The sequence below is a fragment of the Mastacembelus armatus genome, chromosome 14 (assembly GCF_900324485.2).
Source record: "Mastacembelus armatus chromosome 14, fMasArm1.2, whole genome shotgun sequence".
Taxonomy (NCBI): domain Eukaryota; kingdom Metazoa; phylum Chordata; class Actinopteri; order Synbranchiformes; family Mastacembelidae; genus Mastacembelus; species Mastacembelus armatus.
This window is the reverse complement of record NC_046646.1, coordinates 20,380,519-20,400,861: the sequence shown is the minus strand read 5'-3', so window position 1 is coordinate 20,400,861 and position 20,343 is coordinate 20,380,519. Positions and strand designations below refer to the sequence as shown.

General features: G+C 38.1%; 1 protein-coding gene across 4 annotated transcripts in view; it reads left to right on the top strand.

The window, feature by feature from the left end:
- LOC113142756 (rho GTPase-activating protein 26) overlaps positions 1 to 20,343 on the top strand; it is a 63,191-nt gene that overhangs the window by 16,334 nt on the left and 26,514 nt on the right. For 3 of the 4 annotated variants that reach the window (XM_026327959.1, XM_026327958.1, XM_026327961.1), the window contains 6 exons: positions 12,323 to 12,418; positions 14,130 to 14,191; positions 14,312 to 14,383; positions 19,085 to 19,186; positions 19,302 to 19,412; positions 19,946 to 20,050. In XM_026327959.1, coding sequence (XP_026183744.1) covers positions 12,323 to 12,418; positions 14,130 to 14,191; positions 14,312 to 14,383; positions 19,085 to 19,186; positions 19,302 to 19,412; positions 19,946 to 20,050 — 548 coding nt within the window. Of the gene's footprint in view, positions 1 to 11,867; positions 11,940 to 12,322; positions 12,419 to 14,129; positions 14,192 to 14,311; positions 14,384 to 19,084; positions 19,187 to 19,301; positions 19,413 to 19,945; positions 20,051 to 20,343 lie in introns of all 4 variants that reach the window. The other variant, XM_026327960.1, reaches the window with a different exon arrangement.

Genomic DNA, 20,343 nt, shown 5'->3' with positions numbered 1-20,343 from the left:
TTCTCAAAAATGTGAATTAATTTTTTTGCAGTTTTGAAATGTCACCAGATAATCGTAAACTGATAAGGCAGCAGTTCATTCAGTTTGGACTGTTTAATTATTCCATGTGATAAATTCTGAATACATGTTTTGACACCATAGTACATGAGCTATTTCCTGTGCTACAGTATGAACAGAGTGTTCCCATGTTGGGGTTTGGGTCCAGTTTTTCTGGCTAGAAAAAAGTCTGGATATAGAACCTACTTCCTCTTCCTGTTCTTATTTGGCACTTCCTGTTTGAACTTCCCAGAGTTATGACAGAGAAACTATGGATGGTGGCTATAACAAGCCAGGGAAACTTTTGCTCCAGTTTGTCATGCAGCATGTCAAGATGCTACTATTTTGGTCAAATATTTAGGGCTGCAACTATTGATTATTTTCATTACTGTTAACACATAGATTTTCTTAACTAACTGAGCCATTATTTTGTGTAGAAAATATAGTAAAATACTGAGAAATGCCCATTATTTCCCAGACAATAACAGGGAATTTTTAAATGTGTGTGTTTTTTTTTGTGTGATCCACTTTCTAAAATCTCCAGATATTCAATAAACTGTCAGAAAAACCATGGAAATAATTCAATTTTGAGCAGCTATCACCACTGACTGTTAAGGATTCTGGTGATTCTGGCTTGAAAAATAAATTGTTTAAAATTATTAGGCAATCTAGTAATTGATTAATTGACCAATATGAACATGAAAAATAATCTTAATTCAGGTCTATTTACTGTCCTTCTCTATCTTTCAATCACTTCTCACAGTCTTCCTCAGTTTCTCCAACTGATCTTTCCCTTCTTAGCACACTTATGTTTTATGACCACTGGCCACATTATAAATTTTTCACTTTACTAGGAATTTTCACAATTGTCCAACCCTTTACTTCTTGGAATAAAACAAAAGTAGGACAGGATTTTCAGGACTAGTTTGCCTAATACACTGGGTAGATTAAAAATTTAGCAATACTAAAAACAAAGTATTTTCACAAACATGTCAAAGGTAGAAAATATCTTTCCCATTTTTTTGCATCACTTATCGTACAACTTTCAGTCCTTTTCTTATAATTCTTTTGTGTGTCTGTCTCATAAGAGTTGGTAAAATGAGGTCAGGGAGGATTTAAGCCAATCCTGTTAGAGACTGCTGATTTATTCCCTGGTTAATGTCTTAGAAACCATGCTTAGAGCTGCTGTCCTGTGTCATCTTAGATGGGGAAGATTGTATGAATGCCAAACATCTCCAGTACAGCCAACACTCACACTTAGACAGCACGTTGGCAGCTAATTCACTGGCATTTTATCCCAGTATTCAGTTGTAATGTGGCTGGCATCCATAAAAGGAAAGTTGCCACACTGTAGTGCTGGCATCTAAAGCATATTCCATTAGCCATGTAAAGTGCTTAGGACTGGCATGGCAGACATAATCGCAGCATAAAATACATGGCAACATGTTCCATTAAATCGCTTAACCCATTTTTTACTTTTATGAATCTATAAAAATGAAAGAGATCCAACCCAAAGTGTGGGCTTTGATCAGCACGAGTAACAAATAAAATGTATTTTCAGGAATATCACTTTATCAAAATTGTCCAGTGTTAAATGCACTATATATTCAAAATATGTTTAGACTTAGTCAGCGCATAAAACATGAAATGCAGGATGCTTTTCCAAGCTGTCAGACATCAGGGAGTTAGTGTGCCGCCAGCGTGAGAAATTTCAGTTTTGCAGGTTTAAAGAAACCAGCAGTAAACAATGCAGAGAGTAGCTTACAGAGAGCGTTCTAGGCAGCGTTTTGCTGTATGTTTGTGTTATTTTCTGGAACAGAGGTCAGGTTTGTGTCGGGCGTAGCTGAGGAAGTGGACGAAGGCTATTTGGAGACTCGTACTAATCTGGTTAGTGTGGTTTGCCTCTTTTCTTTCTTTCTCCTATCACCACTTTCGCCATCATGTGCCCAGCAGGCCCTCAGACCGTTAAGATGTCAAGGCAAATTTTATTTCTATATCACAAATTGCAGAAGAGTCTCAGGAGGCTTAATTTTAGAACACCAGCTTAGACAATGCTTAATAAGATATGGGCTCAAAATGTGTTAGTAACAAAGACTATCTGGGATTTAACATCTTGTACCTGCTTGGTGACCTGCAGAAGAAACTGGAGATCATGTTCTAATCTCATCTATTTTACAACAGAAAAGTCTTAAAAATTCAAGAGCCGTAACGCACAAGCAGCTGAATGACAGCTGCTTTTGAATCAATGTCAAATAAATCTGCTTCTGTAGATGAACATGTTTGTAGTTGGAGGTGGAAAGCTTCCAGTTTTGGCAATTGCTCTCATATATCCTGCAAGCCTGCTTAGAAGCATGTGTTTCCTCAGTACACCAGGGTGTATATCTGTTTGACTCTGTTTTTGGTAGAGAAAGCTGCAACTGAATGCAGGAGACTACACAGAACTGTGTTAATATCATTTGTGCAGTGTTCAACATATGTGATATGGGTACATTGTGTTATTGGGCAAGCTGTTGGAAGTTATATGTGGTCAAACTTGCTCCAGGGTTGTTGCTTTAATATGTTTTGTTCACAACCTCTTGCCATAATTTTAAAGACTAATTGTTCTTTTCTACTGTTTGTGTTGGAATGGCATTTAGTTTTGGGTTTTACCAGTGATGACCTCAAGTAGAACAGTCTCCCAGACAGCTCAGAACAACTGCAACAAGCCACAACAGAAAGAAAACCACTCTGTCATCTTCTGGCTCGGGTTTCCTTCTCTGTCTCTCACCTTGTTAATGAGAGGTTTGTTTTTCCCTTCTCGGTCTGTTACATTATGTGTGTTTTTGTCTGCATCTGATCTATCTTTTGATGCATGTTCTTTTTCACCCCGTGTTCTCTGCACGTGCTGTGATCTCTGTGTGTGAAGGGAAGGCCATATTTTTGCTAACATTTCCTGTTTTGAAGAGGAAGCCTGGAGTCTCAATGAAATCATGGTCTAAAAGTTCTGTTGATACCATGTTGGGAAGGGGAAGAAATGCCCATGAATAATTTCCCAAAGCCTGAAGTCACAGCTTCAGTTCTGTCGAATAATACAAAACACAAAGACACTGTGTTTATTAACACAAAAGCAACAAGCAAATGAGATGAAAATCAAAATGAGATGCTTAAACCTAATGTTTGGACTTTTAAAATATTTTCTGTCATAGTATATGTTCGCCAGAGTGTGATAGTTTATTGTAATCTATTTTAAAATGTGCAAAATATGTTATAAAAGTAAGCAATGGGAACTACTTTTTAGGGCTGCAGTTTTCCCAGTGCCAGCCTCGGCTGTCAGAGCTGTAAAGAAAACGATACTGGGGACACTTGGATGCTTGTGGTGTCTCTGTTCTCCACACTTCACAAGAATGCCATAAAACTAGCTGAAAAGTTGGTGTTTTCCCTTAAATTATGAGGTTTAGTCTTTTTTAGTCAGAGCAGGGCATTTCTGGTTCTTGTGTCCTCCACTCGGATTCCAAGTGAGATTGTCCCACATTCCGGCTGTGGATTTTTCCAGCGGCAGCCGGTGGTCCACAGGATGATTTCACCCCACAGATGCTCTTTAAAAATAAAAAAAATAAAAATAAAAAACAGAGAACCGAGAGAAACAGAGAGTGTGTATGAGAGAGGAAAACCTCTCTGGTTGTCTCTGTTTGCTGTGTCAGCAACAGGCGTGGCACTGCCAAAATGAGTGAGATGTTGAAAGAGGGCCACAGAGAGAAAGCAAGACAGGGAGGGGGGGGAGCCTTACAGAGCATAGAAGTGAGAGAAGCTGACAGGGAGAAAACAGATGCAACCAAAAAAATAACGAAAAGAGTGAGAGGAAAAAATTGAAAATCAAAAAGAGGAATAAAGATAGAAAACATAACGACAGGAAGAGCAGTGCATGAGACACTAAAAACAGACCGAAAGAAACTGGACTTCCTGCCCCTTGTAGTGGTCTGGCTTCTTTGTGCCTGTTGCTAAGATACGATAACTATGTGGCCTGGGACAAGAGGAGGGAAGGCGAACTTTAGAGCCTCAGTGATGGATAATGTTTCTCTCCTTTACCCCCAGAGCTGCACAGATAATTTCCAACCATTACACTTAATAATACAGGGAGTAATATAATATTATCCACGGTGTTTGAAAGTTTTGTTTCATTTTCTTGGTAAAGATTTAAGGTAAAATGGGGAGATATTTTCACAACAATAAACATGGTAGAAAAATGAAATGTTTATATCCACGTTTCCAATTTTTAAAATTTAAATAAAAAAAAAAATTAGTAAGTCCTACTGTTGTTTAATATGCCTCTTTAAGTCCTCTTCCTCTCAGAAAGCCTACACATGTATTTGTCTTACAATGGTTCTCAGCTCAGTTTCCTCTTTCACTATATGACTTTATTCCTTTTTTTCCTCCTTGTTTCCCCCAGTCTCCTCCTGCCCTCTCAGTTCATTCTAATTGGGACTTAATGGGTCATTGTTAAATTCTTTGTTCCCAGGCTTTATTTAGCCATTGTTCACTTTGTTGACCTATGAGCAGCCTACTATTACAGGGCACAGAAAAGCCACCCTAAACAGTGCTTCATTGACTCTGTAATTTCTGTGAGATTTGGGAGGATTTCTGTAAATTTGTGATTTGTGCTTTCTCTTTCTTGCACCTTCTTTTAATTCCTTCCCTGGGAAACTGTGATGAGCAGTTTGACTCTCATTAACAATGAAGAACCAAGTGTTTTTTTTTTTTTTTTTTTTTCAAGATTGTTTAGCTTGATGACAGACTGGATGTGCAGTAGTGTGTTGGAAAATAAAAAAAGTTCAAAAGGGTTTCTGGCTAATTACTGTGAACCCTTCCAATATAGAGACACACACACACACACACACACACACACACACAAAGCACTTACCCCCTCAGTTGATGCACTGACACATTCAGATGTGATGAAAGCCATCTGCTTAGATAGACAAAGGGAGACTTTCCAGTGTGTGTGTGTGTGTGTGTGTTTATATGGTGGGTCTGCTTTGTCAACACTAGTGCTGTGTCATGTGCTGGCCCATCTTTGCTTTTATAAATGGTTCCAAATGTGGTACAATGAGTGGCCCGGTTAGTTCGTCTGTGTGTGTGTGTGTGTCTGGTGTGTGTGCGTGTGTGTGTGTGCGAACGCGTGTTTACTGCCATGAATCCCACATGCGATGCAGTTCCATCACAGCTTTATGGCATTTACGGTCCACAGAACTGCTGCTGGCAAACACACAAAGGTTTTTACAACATTATCCTCGTATAAATAAGTCTTCAGAATCTGTTCTCGTAGAGACCCCTGTCTTGCACATAAAGAAAACATTACACATGTTTTGGGATTCATGAGATTGAAGTTGTAAGCTGAAGAAATATAAGTATGGCATTTTGTTTTAATCCAGTTTGCAATATATATATATATATAACTTATACTAGAAAACTGACAGTTATACAGCCAGTTTCATTGACTGTTTTGAAAAGTGGAAAAATATTTGAGTACTAAATTGTAGCTTTTAATATTACCTCATATCCTTCTGCACTGCCTTCTGTGGTTAAAACTGTGCTTAAAAATAAAATTGACATGGCTGGCATTGGGGGTCGATGAGGAGTATGACTGAAGTATTGGGTCTCAGGTCTGTGTCAGCCTATAGTAAAACCACCAGCAGGGATATTTATACAAGTGGTGGCAATTAGTGTGTGATTGAGAGGTGTGTAGGAATTGTGTGAGTGTGTGTTTTTAACAGTTTATGTGGTAAAGTATGTTTTTGCCCTGGATCACACATATGTGGTCATTGTGCTGGTAACAAGGAGTGGAGTTATGTTGGCAATAAACTGTTTTCCTGGATCCTAAATTACACTGAATTTCTGACAAATTTCAATATTGTGCAGAGAAAATAAAAGTTCAAAGAAGTATGCTGAGACTATTGTCTGGAACTGAGTACATGTGTTTGAGCATTGTTTTTACAGATGAGGTAGTTGTAGGGGGTTCAGGTTAACCTTGTAGTCAACAGTATTTTTTTTCTCTCTCTCTAACTACAGAGCTTTTAAATGCCTTGAAAATGATTATTGAAAAGAGTAGGGACACTGCATACCCTTTGCTTGTGTGAATCACGAAGTAAAGCAGTTTTCCAGCTTTTCATTTCATAAATTCAGTAAGAAAATCTAATGTACACTTGTAAGATGTGTGTAGTTTGGTCTTGTGTATAATTTGGGGAAGGAGTGGTAGATGTTTTAGCACAATGATGTGGTTTTGGCCACAGATCTCCAAGGCCTTAATTAAATTCTTACAGTCTATGACCAAAATGTCACTTCTTCAACAAATATTCAGCTGACAGTGCTCACTTCAAATTTAAATCATTTTCATGAATAATGATTTTTAACATTTACAATGGGTTTTTCCATATTAGACTAATCAGAGACTTCAGAAATTGTTTCAGCACTGCTTCTGGCAGTGTTATTTATTTATCATATAAGGGCTGTCAATTAATGGTTCCCTTTTTTATTTTAGCCATGGCGTCATGGATGGCAATGTCTGTCAGTCAGCCACTTTGGGCCAGACCAAAACATTTCAAAAAGTCTTTGTACAGCCATAAGATGGAGCCTAGTGACTCTGGTGATCCAAGTATGCAGCTTGTTAACATATTAGTAATACAACATACAGCAACAGTATTAAAAACAAATATAGTTTAGCACTAAAATATGTACATGTACTAACATGCATATTCAGTATGTGAATGCATGTGTGTAAGAAGTGAGGCAAGCATTTTGGCAGCACCTTGCCCTGATGATATATTTACTGTGCAGGCAGCCAGTTTAGCCCTTGGAAGGGGATGAGAAAATGCAAGTCTGAGCTGTTTTTCCTCTCTTTCTGCACCAATCTCTCACACTTCCTTTCGATCTCTGAGGTGACGTTATTGCTGTTGCATCCAATACAAACTTACACAGCCCTGAAACGATCTTGCGTGCGATTCCTATTGTGCCATAACAAAACTTTTAAAATTGGCTTTTTTTTTTTCTTACGCAGTTCGAATACACACTCACATACTGTTTTTCAAGCCAACCCTAAAATTAACGCCATTTGTGTCACAATATGTTCCAATGATGTGAAGAGGCTGAATTTGATTCCGCTCCGATTAGTAATCCACCTTTAACATCCAAACCCACTTTACACTGCCTGCAGGGACAGAATGATGAGGTATTGGATAGTATTGTTTTACTGGACAACAGTGAGCTTTTTTTTTCTTTTTCTGCCGTTATCCAGCTGTGTTGGTGGATTGTATTACAGACATGATGGTCCTGTAGGTTTGCAATGGGATCTACATTCATGGCCGATTTTGACCTGAATCAGTGTATGCTCCATTGTGGTCAGAGGGAGTGATGAGGCAGTATATGTTCTCCGTCAATTTCCACCAATGTAATGTGCTTCCCATAAAGTTGACTTAGCAGAATGGAAAGATGAGGGTGACCTTTGACCCATGCTTCGACCCATTCTGCACTCACCATGGCAACACTTAAAAGAAGGCATCTCCACTTTCTCACCTAACCCCTCTCTCTCAAACACACACACACACAAAAACACTTTTTTTTAGTAAAGCTTCAAAAATTCTTTTCAACAGTCATTATTAGACCCAAAGGGATTTGCTTTTGTGCATGATAATTTTTTGCAGCGGTTACAGAACTTGATTCTGCTTTTTTCTCAGTGACACAGCTGGCACTCGTGAAACCCTGTTTTGCTGGTGAAGTTGTAGCCAAATGTTTCATCCATATATAGATTGAGAAAAAGATTGGTCTTAGGCTACAAAATCTCACATTTTTCTGTAGATCCTGGATCAATGATAACCCCAAATCAATATTTATACTTGGCCATTAATTTCTTAAGGATCGATAGCATTAGAAATCATGTTTTCACAAAATAAATTACAATATGTAACTGCAGTACGTCAGTCTTTCACTATACAATTGAGTCCACAAAATCCTTTTTGCTTGGTTACTGGGTCTTGCAGAATTAGATGAGGGGACTGAAATCTGCCTTTGTCTCCACAGATGAATAGCATATATGCGTGTGTGTGGTGTGTGTGTGTGTGTGTGTGCGTTTGTCCCACTTGATGAATAAGGTTTCTATTCACATGCTTGTGGAACAAAGCTACTGCAGAGTTCAAGCTACTGCTGATATCCTGTTGATATCACACAGACCCATTCTTTCGGTTGTGTATATGTGCGTTTGTGAGTTAATACACATAGCAGCCGTTGTATAGTGCTGCTGCAGGGTTGAGGTTTATTACAGATTTCTTTTGTGTAGCTTACAGTGTTGTCTGTGTGTGTGTTTGTGTGTGTCTATGTGAGTTTTCCCTTGTGCTTTTGTGAGCAGGATGCCTCATTCCAGCAGTATCCAAGCCACTGTCCTGCAAATGCCATTGTTGAACTGAGGGCAGAGCATGTGACTGGTATGTTTAGGGTTGACAGGAGAATTACCACATGACAAAAAAACCTCTGTATGAAATATTTATGCAACTGACATATGATTAAAATAAGACGATTCCAATGACCTTATATATGTATGCCCTACTCAGCAACTCTGCTGTCCTGATATTACTGCATCTCTGTTCATTAGTTACAGAGGATGCTAAAGCACCTCCGAACACTTCTTGCATTGTGGTCTATTGTCCCCCTGTACAAAGGGCTGATCATCAGTCAATCATTTATGTAAAGTTTGATATATAAAATGTTAGGTATTTTACAGAAAAATAACCATTATGTTTTACTATAATTTAATCAATGCAGTCTCATCTCTGTCAATACGTTGTAGGTGAAACCCATGTTGTACTAAGTGGAATTTTCCTCCTTGGAAAGCTACAGCAACAGTGTGTAAATGTCCAGGTTCAGACTGATCCACAACAGTGTGGTAATTGATAATCATAAATGTGCTTAACGGAAAGCAAAAGTTGATTTGTATGCATATACTGTGGTGGAAGTCTTAAGTTCATGTGTCTCTATTGGTGTAGTTATGAACTCAGAAGGACAGGAATGAGAGAATAGGGGAAAATCTGAGAGGACAGAGAAGCGAGTGTCAGCAGGGTGACTTATTTTTAGCTGCCACTGTCTTCTGCTGTCCTTGAAGAACATGCACACACATGCACACGTATACAAATGCCTTAGTGACAGCAAAGCATCCGCTATGCATCGTGCATCTGGGTACCACCAACAATGCTTTTTTTGTTCAGCTCCAAATATAATATTGCATATTAAGAATATTTCAAATATTTTCCTTCCAGTGGTTGATCTTTAATCATATTAACAAGTGACCTACACACACAATACTAATGCAGGAATGCTGCTGTGTATAGCAGTGGGGGTCTTGTCTTGCAATTAATTTTTACTTGGTGTTTTATTTACACCAAATATGCACATTAATGAATGTACGACTAAAATGGCCAGAGTATAAAAAATAACCAGTGTCACAGGCAAAGTCAGATACTGTATAATTATTGCTCTTTATCTTTAAACATGCAGTTAGTTTTGGTTGGAGACGCTGGCTACCACCTCATCAAAAGAGGTGGATAGAATTTAGTTCGCAGTGTTTGAGTGTCTTGGTTAATAATTGACTGACCCCACTGTCAACAGTTTCCCTGTTGAGGGTCTAGTGAAACTCATACCATAAATTACTTCTTACCAATCAAAATCTTTTTTTTCTATTACTTGTGATACTGCAATTTACGTGTGAACCTTAGAGATAATCAGTGATGTGACGCTTTGATAACAAAGTCCTCAGTACTTCTGGTTTTAATTCTGTTCAACACAGAAATATGTTAAATATATTTTAAGCTGGGGCTTGAACTTGTGCATCAGTGTGAATCGAGTGTAATAGCTACCATAAAGGGTGAGGCGTCACTGATCGCTACAACTGTAAGTAAAGTAGACGTTGTCAGACATGGTGATAGGTGTGTCGTGACATGCATGCTGTATTCTCATATATGAGCCACAAAAAAATAGTACCTCATCACACTGTTTGTCAAAATGTACAGTGAGACATTCTTCAAGTACAAGAAAGCTAAACAGAAATGTTTCCTTTTCATCACAGTTTCAGTGATGCAACCTGAAGTCATTATTTCCAGCAGAATAAAGTACTGCCATCAGGGCTCCAAGACAAATAGAGATAAAGACTAAAATTGCTCCTGTTATGTAAAAACAGCATGGACCTCTAAGAGTAATCACAAGAATTTGGAATTAGATTCTTGATGAGGAGCCAGTCTAAATAGATCAGGATTGCCTACTTCTTGGCTTGTGGTTTGGTTTATGAAGGACCACTTGGAATGTGGCTGTAGTAGATAGGCAAGAATAAAAGAAACAAACAGGACATTGTGGAGAAAGTTTTAAGTTCAGTGGACATATAATCTGACATCGTTCCTGCCAGAGCTGGATTTGATTCCCAACGAAGCCACCCATGCTGAAAATAACACACTCTGCTACCACAGAACAAATTAAAGTTTCCAAAAATAAAAAGCTAGTGAAAATGTGATTTAAAAACACACACTTCAGCTGCATTAGCTCTGAAAACATAACTCCTGTCAATAATCTGTCATTTATACCTTAGAACTGTTGTAATTTCCAAATGTGTAATGTTGATTTTAATAAGATGATACGTCAGCCAAAATCAGCATAGTACTATGGTACATACTGTCTCTACAAACTGGTTTAAAAAAACATATAAAATAATGATTTATATGAGATTTTGCTGTCCTACAGCGTAACAAGACCGTGAAATGTAAATATGGCAAGTCAGTACAGTTTTCATTTCATTATAATGTGTCACAACCTAGTAATAATGGAGTAATGGGGCTGAATGATAGTTTTACTGGACATTGGCACTTTAGAACCGCAGTTTATCCTTGGTTGGAGTGTGGTCTCATTTTGGTCATACTGTAGTTATTTTGATGCTACAGAGCCCCTGTGACTCACTGCTAACTGACATCCTTAGTGTTTTTCTGAGTCGAGAGAGAGAGAGAGAGAGAGAGAGAGAGAGAGAGAGAGAGAGAGAGAGAGAGAGAGAGAGAGAGAGAGAGAGAGAGAGAGAGAGAGAGAGAGAGAGGAGAGAGAGAGGAGAGAGAGGAGAGAGAGAGAGAGAGAGAGAGAGAGAGAGAGAGAGAGAGAGAGAGAGAGAGAGAGAGAGAGAGAGAGAGAGAGAGAGAGAGAGAGAGAGAGAGAGAGAGAGAGAATTGTGTTTGTGTTTGTGTGCCAGCATGTGTGTGTTTCTGGCAGCACATGCAGAAGCTGCTAGGCCTGTGTTTCATTTCTCTGACTGGCAAACTACACCAGATCTTTCAAATCGTGCACACACACACACAGATCTGGATTGAAGACCTGTGGTATTTACATGAACATGGCCAATTACACTCTGTCTTCTCTTCTGTACTCACTGTCCTTTTCCTGACTTCCATCTGTCTTTCCAGGAGACGGTTGATCTCTCCTCACTTTTCTGTCTCTTTTTCTGCATCCTTGTCTGGATTCAATCTTAAGATCCATCCATAGTTTACAAAACATCACTGAAATACATGTTTGCTTGTGTATGTTTCATGTAATTTCTGTTCTCTGTATGGAAAAGTGGAGCTTGAGAATGACTGGTTGAATTGATTACATCATACTGGTTTCAGCCTTTCTAATCTAGTTTATCATGAAAGTTAAGGAATAATTTGCCAAAGCATTACTCAAAATTGTTGTTCCTTCATATCTGGAGCTTCTAAAAAATTATGAGAGATATCTCTGTTTTTGTGTCTACCTCTCTATCTGTACTCTCTTTCACGGTGATCCGTGTGGCTGACCTTAACCAGCCCAACATCAGGAAGAGTTGTGGTGTAAGTGACGCCTCCTTCGGTTTAAAAGAACAAGAAGCCAAACTTGCTGTGAGTGTCTGTCTCCTAGGAGCTTTTAGCGCCTCATGTATTATTTGAAAGGCATCCATTTGTCCGGGACTCACTTGGCTAATGGGACTAAAGTTTAATGGAACATTTTGGACTTTTCAGTGCACACACACACACCCATGTCCACACAAATTTAGGAGCAGTTAGCCTTCATCACAGTGCCACTGGGGATCCACTCACACTACCTGCTTCTCTGCATTTAGTTTTTTCCCTCTCACTGTCACTTTCAGTAACTGAAATCATGACAACAATATTCTCTTACATGGGTGTTATTGCATGCTTTAGGGCCAGGTAACCAGTTTTAAAAGCTGTGGCTAAAGCTTCCAAACATGATCGCCTCTTTTTACTTTTCCCCTTTCTCTCAGGTCTGTCAACAGCCAAGAGGAAGTTTGCTGACTCTCTCAACGAATTTAAATTCCAGTGTATCGGAGATGCTGAGACGGATGATGAGATCTGCATAGGTGAGCTTGCTGATATGAAATCCAAAACATGCACTGTATCGGCAGAGGAAAACTTGTAAGTAGACAATGTTCTGACTGAAACGGTCATATCAGTACTGATGCAAAGGCCAGCTTGGTTTTCAAACAGTCTCAAATTATGCCTTTGGTATAAATCTGTTCTGTATCTGTTTTTAGTATCAGAGCTTGTTTTTTTTTTTTTTGATGAATGCCATCAGGCAGAATGCATTGGCACATTTTGAAAACAAACACCCTAATAATGTGATCATCTGCCATATGATTTAAATTTTACAGTCTTTTCGTTATTGTTTTATTATATTTAGTGCACATTATGTATCTTAATCTTTAAATCCTAACATTTAATATAATATATACCATGGAAATTAACTTTATTGATTGAAACCAGACAAATTGTGGAAAATCCTCTTCTTCTTGTCTAAGAATCATTGTTTCATAGCTTCATCTCTCTTTCCATAACAAAGCGTGATGTCCTTATCTGGTATTACGAAAGCATAATAAAGTGTCCTACTTGAAGTGACATGTCTCATAACTCTTGTTCAAGCCTGTTTTTAAATATATTATTCTTTTCTGTGGTTAACTCTCCCTTCTCTAACCAGTTAGAAACCGCCTGTTGGCCCAAACACATTTTGGTTATCATGAGATTATAATTCTTAGCCTTGCACTGTTCATTTTTATCCAGGCAACCTGCTGTGAAACATGCAGTACTAACCACACCCTCTCATGCTGCCTGGCTCTGTCAGTGCAGGCTGCAGCTCTTCACTGGCCGGACCCACCCACTACTGTTGTTAAACTATCCCTAGCTATCTTTACTGAACAGCTTTCAGCTCATCTGGGCTGCACCAGGGCACTGTTGTTTTTAAGCTATTCATAGTCCTCGTCATGTCATGACAGATTGTTCTACAGTGATTATATCTCTCCATACTGATCTACATGTTATTTTATTTCTTTTTAAAAATGATTCCTCACATAACAAAAAGGACATAGCCAAAAATACTTTAACTGTTACTTTTACTGGTTCACGACAGTGTCTCATTGTGATTCTTTCTTGTTATTTTCCTTTATTGTGTGTGATGGATTAACAATGTGTGATTGATATGAAACATGAAATTGGTGACTGCTTTTTATGAGCATTGTTAAAGGGTTGTGGTGTTTTCTAATGCATTTCTTGCACAACCCTAAGGTGTGTCACTGTTGTAGCAAACATCCAAATACCTAATCCTGTATCTTGAAATTTGATGTTAAATAGCAGAGTATGTGTTCTCTCATGTAATGAATAAGGAATTAACTTGCCCTTAATAGTTTCTTTGCATGTGTGTATGATTTATTGCATGCCAGTGCACATGCTGCATATCCCCACTATGTATTTGCGCTCACTATGTCCGAAGAATGAAGGGCGTGTGAAGTGTTAGACAGGGACAATCAAAGTGGAAAATTTGACCTAAAACAATGTGGCTGTGCCTCTATTGCCAATGAATGACTTCAGAAAAAAGACAAACTTCCTTCATTACTATCACTGCATGCCAACGTTCTTCAAAGACTCTGTTTCTGTTTGCTTGTACTTGTTTGTGTCTCACCATTATTATTTGAAATAGTGTTCGTGTTAGTGTCAGTTCTCTCCCTCTTTGTTTCCCATTATGTCTTGTCTATTCTGACTTTTCTTATTTCCCTTGTCTACCAATGTGTCTGGTCGCAGCCAAGTCCCTTCAGGAGTTTGCAACAGTCCTACAGAACCTGGAGGATGAGAGAACTCGGATGGTGAGTTCTCTTTACCTGACTCAGTATAAAATTATACAGTAATGTATAGTTGCTCTTCTGTGACACTGTTTTGTGTGTGTGTGTGTGTGTGTGTGTGTGTGTGTCCGTGTCCGTGTCCAGATCGAGAATGCCAGTGATGTGCTGATTATGCCTCTGGAACGGTTCAGGAAAGAACAAATTAGTGCAGCCAAGGTAAGGGTGTGACAGTGCACAGCCACATTAACGATGACAGAAATGACTGTCCCTACATGTCTACAGTATTTATGATGTAAATAAAACATATTATAAATCATTAACCCATTAACATCACCCCTAAGGGGTAAAAAAAAAAAGCATCGGAAGTTTTTTTCTTTGCATTTTATATTTCCTTGGGGCAATGACAACAATCCATTAAAACCAACAAGCAGTTGTTTTTAGTATAGGCTCCTTGAGTTATGTTAAACACGTTTTTTTCATGTGCTCTACCAAACAGTTGAACAGAATGGAAAAAGTAAAAATCATTTTAGTCCTTCTGCAGTTTTTAGTAGGGGTGTTGATGAGACAATAAGTATACCAGAAGACAGTAGATAAAAAATAAATATATAAATAATGATCCTATCAGATTTTGGATCTTTGTTTTATAATGATGATTTTATAAGTTACACTTCTGGAAAAGATCTCAGCACACTGGCAGCATGACTTGAGAATAAGATAATAGAACAAGCCAAATACTACACACAAGCATAGTGTAGTCAGAAACTGAAAACAATGGTATTCTGTTATTTTGACCACACTGCAGACCTGTGTCATTGACATGCTGAGTCTTTACTGTGAAGTTCATTGTCACACACAAGCTTTCAATGAGAGAATTGGGTAAATCGATAGAGATTGGTTGTAATAAAATAAAATACATATACAAAATAATTAATTTATGTGTTAGGGTCCCCTCCTTCAATATTGAGTGTCTAGCAAGGTCTGTGCTGTCTTTACATGACCTGGATAGGAGATTAGAGCAACACAGTAATCCTGCCATAAATCACACTGGGGGTTCTCAGGCCAACAGTCCTCCCTCATGGCACAAGCTCAGTTTTTTTTTTTTTTTTTTAGTGTTTCAGTGTAAATCTTTGGTAGCTCGAGTGAGTGTACTATATGATATGGAAACACTGGTCATAAAAAGTAAGTGGCTAAACAGGAGGATGTTGTTACTCTTTTTAATCCTTGTATACCAGATCTGCGACAGTTTTCCCTCTGTTATCCCTCTGATAGTATTCAAAACTGAAGGACAATATCAGCTTAGAGAGTCTCATATATGCTGTTTCATTAAAATTAGTTTTAGCATTGTGGACCTAAAAGGATTATTGGCTCCCAACTCCCCTCCATCCACGACACATATCATAAACGCTGTACAAACAAAGCCAAGTCCATTGTCAAGGACGCCACCCACCCAAATCATGGTCTTTTCAGCCTACTCCCATCTGGCAGGCGATACAGGAGCCTGCGTTCCCGCACCAGCAGGCTCAGGTACAGCTTCTTTCCAGAGGCTGTAGCACTGCTGAACAAAACTTCACCTCCTGTCTAGCATTTGCACTTTAAGCTATTTCTAGTAACCTGTTTACATTTTACTATTTGCACTGTTACATGTTTACATTGACTGTATTGCACTGTTTATCAGTTTACATTACTCCTACACTGTTTCACCCAGGACTTGCACTGCTAACACCCCATACTATACATTATATATATATATATATATTTTTTTTTTTTTTTTTTTTTTTTTTAATATTCCATAGCCTGCCCATATACCCGGGCAATATATTGTACATATATATTAGTTATATTAGTTATATGGTAAACCTGTATTTATTTATCTATACACTGTACATTATTCATCTCTACTGTCTACACAACCATACTCTACCTGCACTTAGTACTTAATGCTTCTTTGCACTTCTGGTTGGATATCTACTGCATTTCATTTGCTCTGTACCTGTACTCTGCTAAATGACAATAAAGTTGAATCTAATCTAATCTAATCTAATCTAAAAAAAAAAAAAAAAGATAACCGCTCTAAGTTAAAAGATAAGTACTATCCTGTACAGTTTTTGGGTAATCCCTTACCCTGATTAATAAATATGCTGTCTTTCTATGTTGATAATCTCCTTACAGCTGGTCGTGGTGCATTTACCCTGTGCAGTCATTATCATGAGTCCTCTGATACATTTGCAGTATTATCAGTGCATACTCTCCTAATCCATCCCCTCATAGCAGGTCAATGTTTCATTGTGACACGGTGGCCAGATTAAGTCGTGGACACTAAATCTGTGCAGTCAGGTCACCATAAGTGATATACTAATCCCAGTTTAGCCCTAAAAGAACTGACAACATCTTCACTTGGCATAGTTTTACCTTGTTCTAAAGCTCTGTAGCTGGTGTTTCTCTAACAGGAAACTGTTGCACTGAGTGCATGACGAGTAATGCATAATAGATTATTTAACGAAACTTCAGGTCTAAGTTGTAATTTTCTCCTCAAAGAAATTAATGTTGTTGCAGAAAGATGGTCTCAAATACGAAACACACAAGTAATTCTTTAAATTCAACATGCACAGCAAACACAGCCGTCACAGCACTGCTTTAAGACTAAAGGAGATAGTGTGTGTTGGCAATGTGAGGCCAGTGTTCAATCCTGCAACATTAATGAATGAACATACTGGGGATAAATTCTCTGAAACTACTTAATGCTTCAGTGATTTTGGAGAGTTGTAATTTAGACCTGTCTGTAGTTTTCTGTCTGTAGCCTGTCTGTAGTTAGCATGTTTGGATTGAAGCAATCAAATTTGACCACTAGATGTGTCTGTAAAGTGTAAACTCATGTGTCACATCAGTTGCTGTAAGCAGGAACAAGCATGGGCAGTGTCTCGGTGTGATGTCATATTAACTTTTATATGACAGGCTAGGGAATGATTCTTGTGGCATCCTGAAACATTTCATTTGCTTTATTCCTCTGCAAGGACAGAAAACTCATCAGTTTTCAAACTGTGAAGACATTGCCACCTGCTGGAAGTGGACAGACGTACTGCGAAAGAAGCAGTTTTCAAATGCTTATTAACTATTTTTTTGAGCAGAGGTTCGATCAAAAAAAACAAATCTTTTTTTCTAGTTGGTACAAAGGATGCCCTTTATTTTGGCTGTGTAATTCTTTTCTTAAAGAAAGTAACACAGGCAGTTGACAGTTGATTTTATTTTTTTTTCTTTCTAGTTTACTTTCATTTGAACTTGTATCATGAAACCCGTCATAAGGGAGACAAAGAGAATAGCAGAAACAAAGATGATTTACACAGTGAATATGAAAAAGTCAAAGAGGCAAAGTTTAAACAGAGGCCTTGTTGTTTAAAGGAACTTCCTTCATCTCTGATGCATTCTGCAGCTGCTGTCTGTTCCTTCTGTGGCCTTGGGGACACTGATTGTTGTTGAAACTGGTTTGACTGGGGTTGATATCATGGACTTGTCCGAGTATAGACTGAAAAGGCAATATCTTGACCATCTTGTCATTTTCACTGATCTGGGAGTTGCACTTTCTTTCCAAATATCTTTCCAAAAGTAGTGGGAAGAACAAATTCACATGAACACCAGGCAGGAAGACTGCTGAAACCAGTAAATCACAGATTAAGCAATTCATCACACTGATACATCCTCTAAATGTACTATTGCCACATTAGGGCTTTTTCTCTGCATTTTTGCTTGTGAGAGGAGCAATGATCGTATTATTGAAACCTGTGCTTTTTTGTGACACATCAAAATCTCTATTAATCAGAGATAATAAAGGAATGGAGTAACTGCCCTGTGTGACGATGTCTCTGATGGCATAATCTTAGAGTGCGTAGACTAAATCTCCACTACACCTAATCAGGCGTCAGTAAAATCATTATAAAAACCAAATAATTGCTAAACAGTGGTTTGGCAACTGGTTTGATGTATGCACACAGCTCTTTGCTTTTGTTTAATAGACATTTTAAAATGATGGCCTTTTTTTCTTGATGACAAATTAAATCAGTTGTAGAACTAACAGATATTCAGATTTTAATATCAAACCAGACAATCAGCTTCCTTGTGGAGCTGAGGCCCTCTCATGCTACAGTATGACTTTGGGATAAAGAAAAGTAGAAACAGGCTGAGGCAGATAAAATACACTAATAATACCCTGCAGCCTCTCTGACAGAAGGAGACCCACCCTGATCTGCCTCTCCTCTGTTTATGTCTTCACTTATCTCTTTTTGTCCTTTCTGCTCTCTATACTTATATCCATGTCACATCCTTCAACTGATCTAAATTACTTTAAAATTGAGTGACTGTAACAAGCCTAATTATAATTATTGTAAAGCCAATGGAACATAGTCAGAAAAGAAACAATTTCTTGGTGTTTTCTTTTATCTTTTTAATGTCTCTCAATCTCCTTGGACACCTTTTAGTCTTTCACTGTATTTTTCACTCCAACATCCTTAAGTAATACACACCCTGCTCAATCTATCCCTGGTCTATCATCTATTCAACTGTCAGTCCCTTGTCAGTGATCTCACATTTGTTGAAAGAGCCTGTTGTTCTGTAAGCAGCTGTGTTCCCTGGAGGAGCAATTTCAAAACAGACTCTGTTAAAGGAAAATATTATGTGAAAGCTAAAAGAAATTCAGATCAAATGAAGTTTGCCTTGCTCTCCATTCTCAAAACCTTCATTTCAGTCAGTTTTTTCAACTACTCAGTGGCTGTGGTTGATAGCAGGTTGTAGTCATTTATCAAACTACTTTTTCAAGTTAATATAGTGAGAATTTGATTAGATATTTGAAGTGGAAATGACAGATGAAGCTTGATTATCCTGAGACCCAAAGAAACATTTATTCTCTTTTTGCTTAATCTGTTTCAGGAAGCCAAAAAGAAATATGACAAAGAGACAGAGAAGTATTGTGCAGTGCTGGAGAAACATCTCAGCCTTTCTGCAAAAAAGAAAGAGTCACATCTACATGAAGTAAGATATTGTGTCCATGTTTGATCTTTCTTATATCTCCCACCTGGCTGATCATATCTCTCATGTTTCCATGAATATCAGTTTGGCAGTTTCTTGGTTTCCTTCTCTGTTGTAGGCGGACAGCCAGGTTGATAATGTACGACAGCATTTCTATGAGGTTTCTCTGGAATATGTCTTCAAGGTTCAAGAGGTCCAAGAAAGGAAGATGTTTGACTTTGTGGAGCCTGTAAGATGTTTTGTAATATACCAAATTATTTTATTTATCAATTTATCACCCACACACCTATTAGCTGTTATTTGCAAGCAGTAGTTTGGAGGTTATGGTGTCTTGCTTGAGTTACTGAAGAAATAAAATCAATTTATCACTCACACACACCCTTATGATGCACTGCCTCTGTTTTAAGTTTTGTCTTTTTAAAAAGAGATTTCGCTGATGTCCACCTTTTCTCCTTTTCCTTCTTTTTCTTTGTCTTCTCCTTTTACCTCCTTCATTTGATCTTTGCCTTTACACGTCTCCTCTTCACTCTCCCTCATCTTACCCACCCACTTTCTCTCCCATTGCTCCAAATCCTCAAACCTTTACTCCTTCACATTCTTATAATTTCCTCTGTCCTCCTGGACTTATTCTCCTTCACACCTATGCTTTTATTCCCCCCTTTTTTTTCTAATCCACCTTCTTGTCTTCTTCTCTCTTTGACTTTGTCATCTTTATTCCTCCCTGTTCTGCCTTTACTTTCTTGCTGTTCTTGGTTTCCTCAGCTGCTGGCATTTCTCCAAGGCTTATTTACCTACTATCACCATGGCTATGAGCTCGCAAAGGACTTCAACCACTTCAAAACTGATCTCACCATCAGCATACAGAATGTAAGGTCCCGCACACGTCCACACAAGAATGGTATTAAATTAGAACCTGTCCACATAGATGGACACACACACACACACAGACCCAAATAAAGCACAAGTTCCCACCATAACCTTATACACTACATACAAATACACATTTATGAAATTCAAAAACAAGCTTTAGTCTTTCTGAATACAATAAAAAGCCAAATCAGAAGACACAAACATTTATTTTAGCATTTTTTGGTGGATTTTTCTCTCAGAGCCTTTTATGTTTTATCTTTTATCTTGGCTAAAAAGTAGGGAAGTAAAAG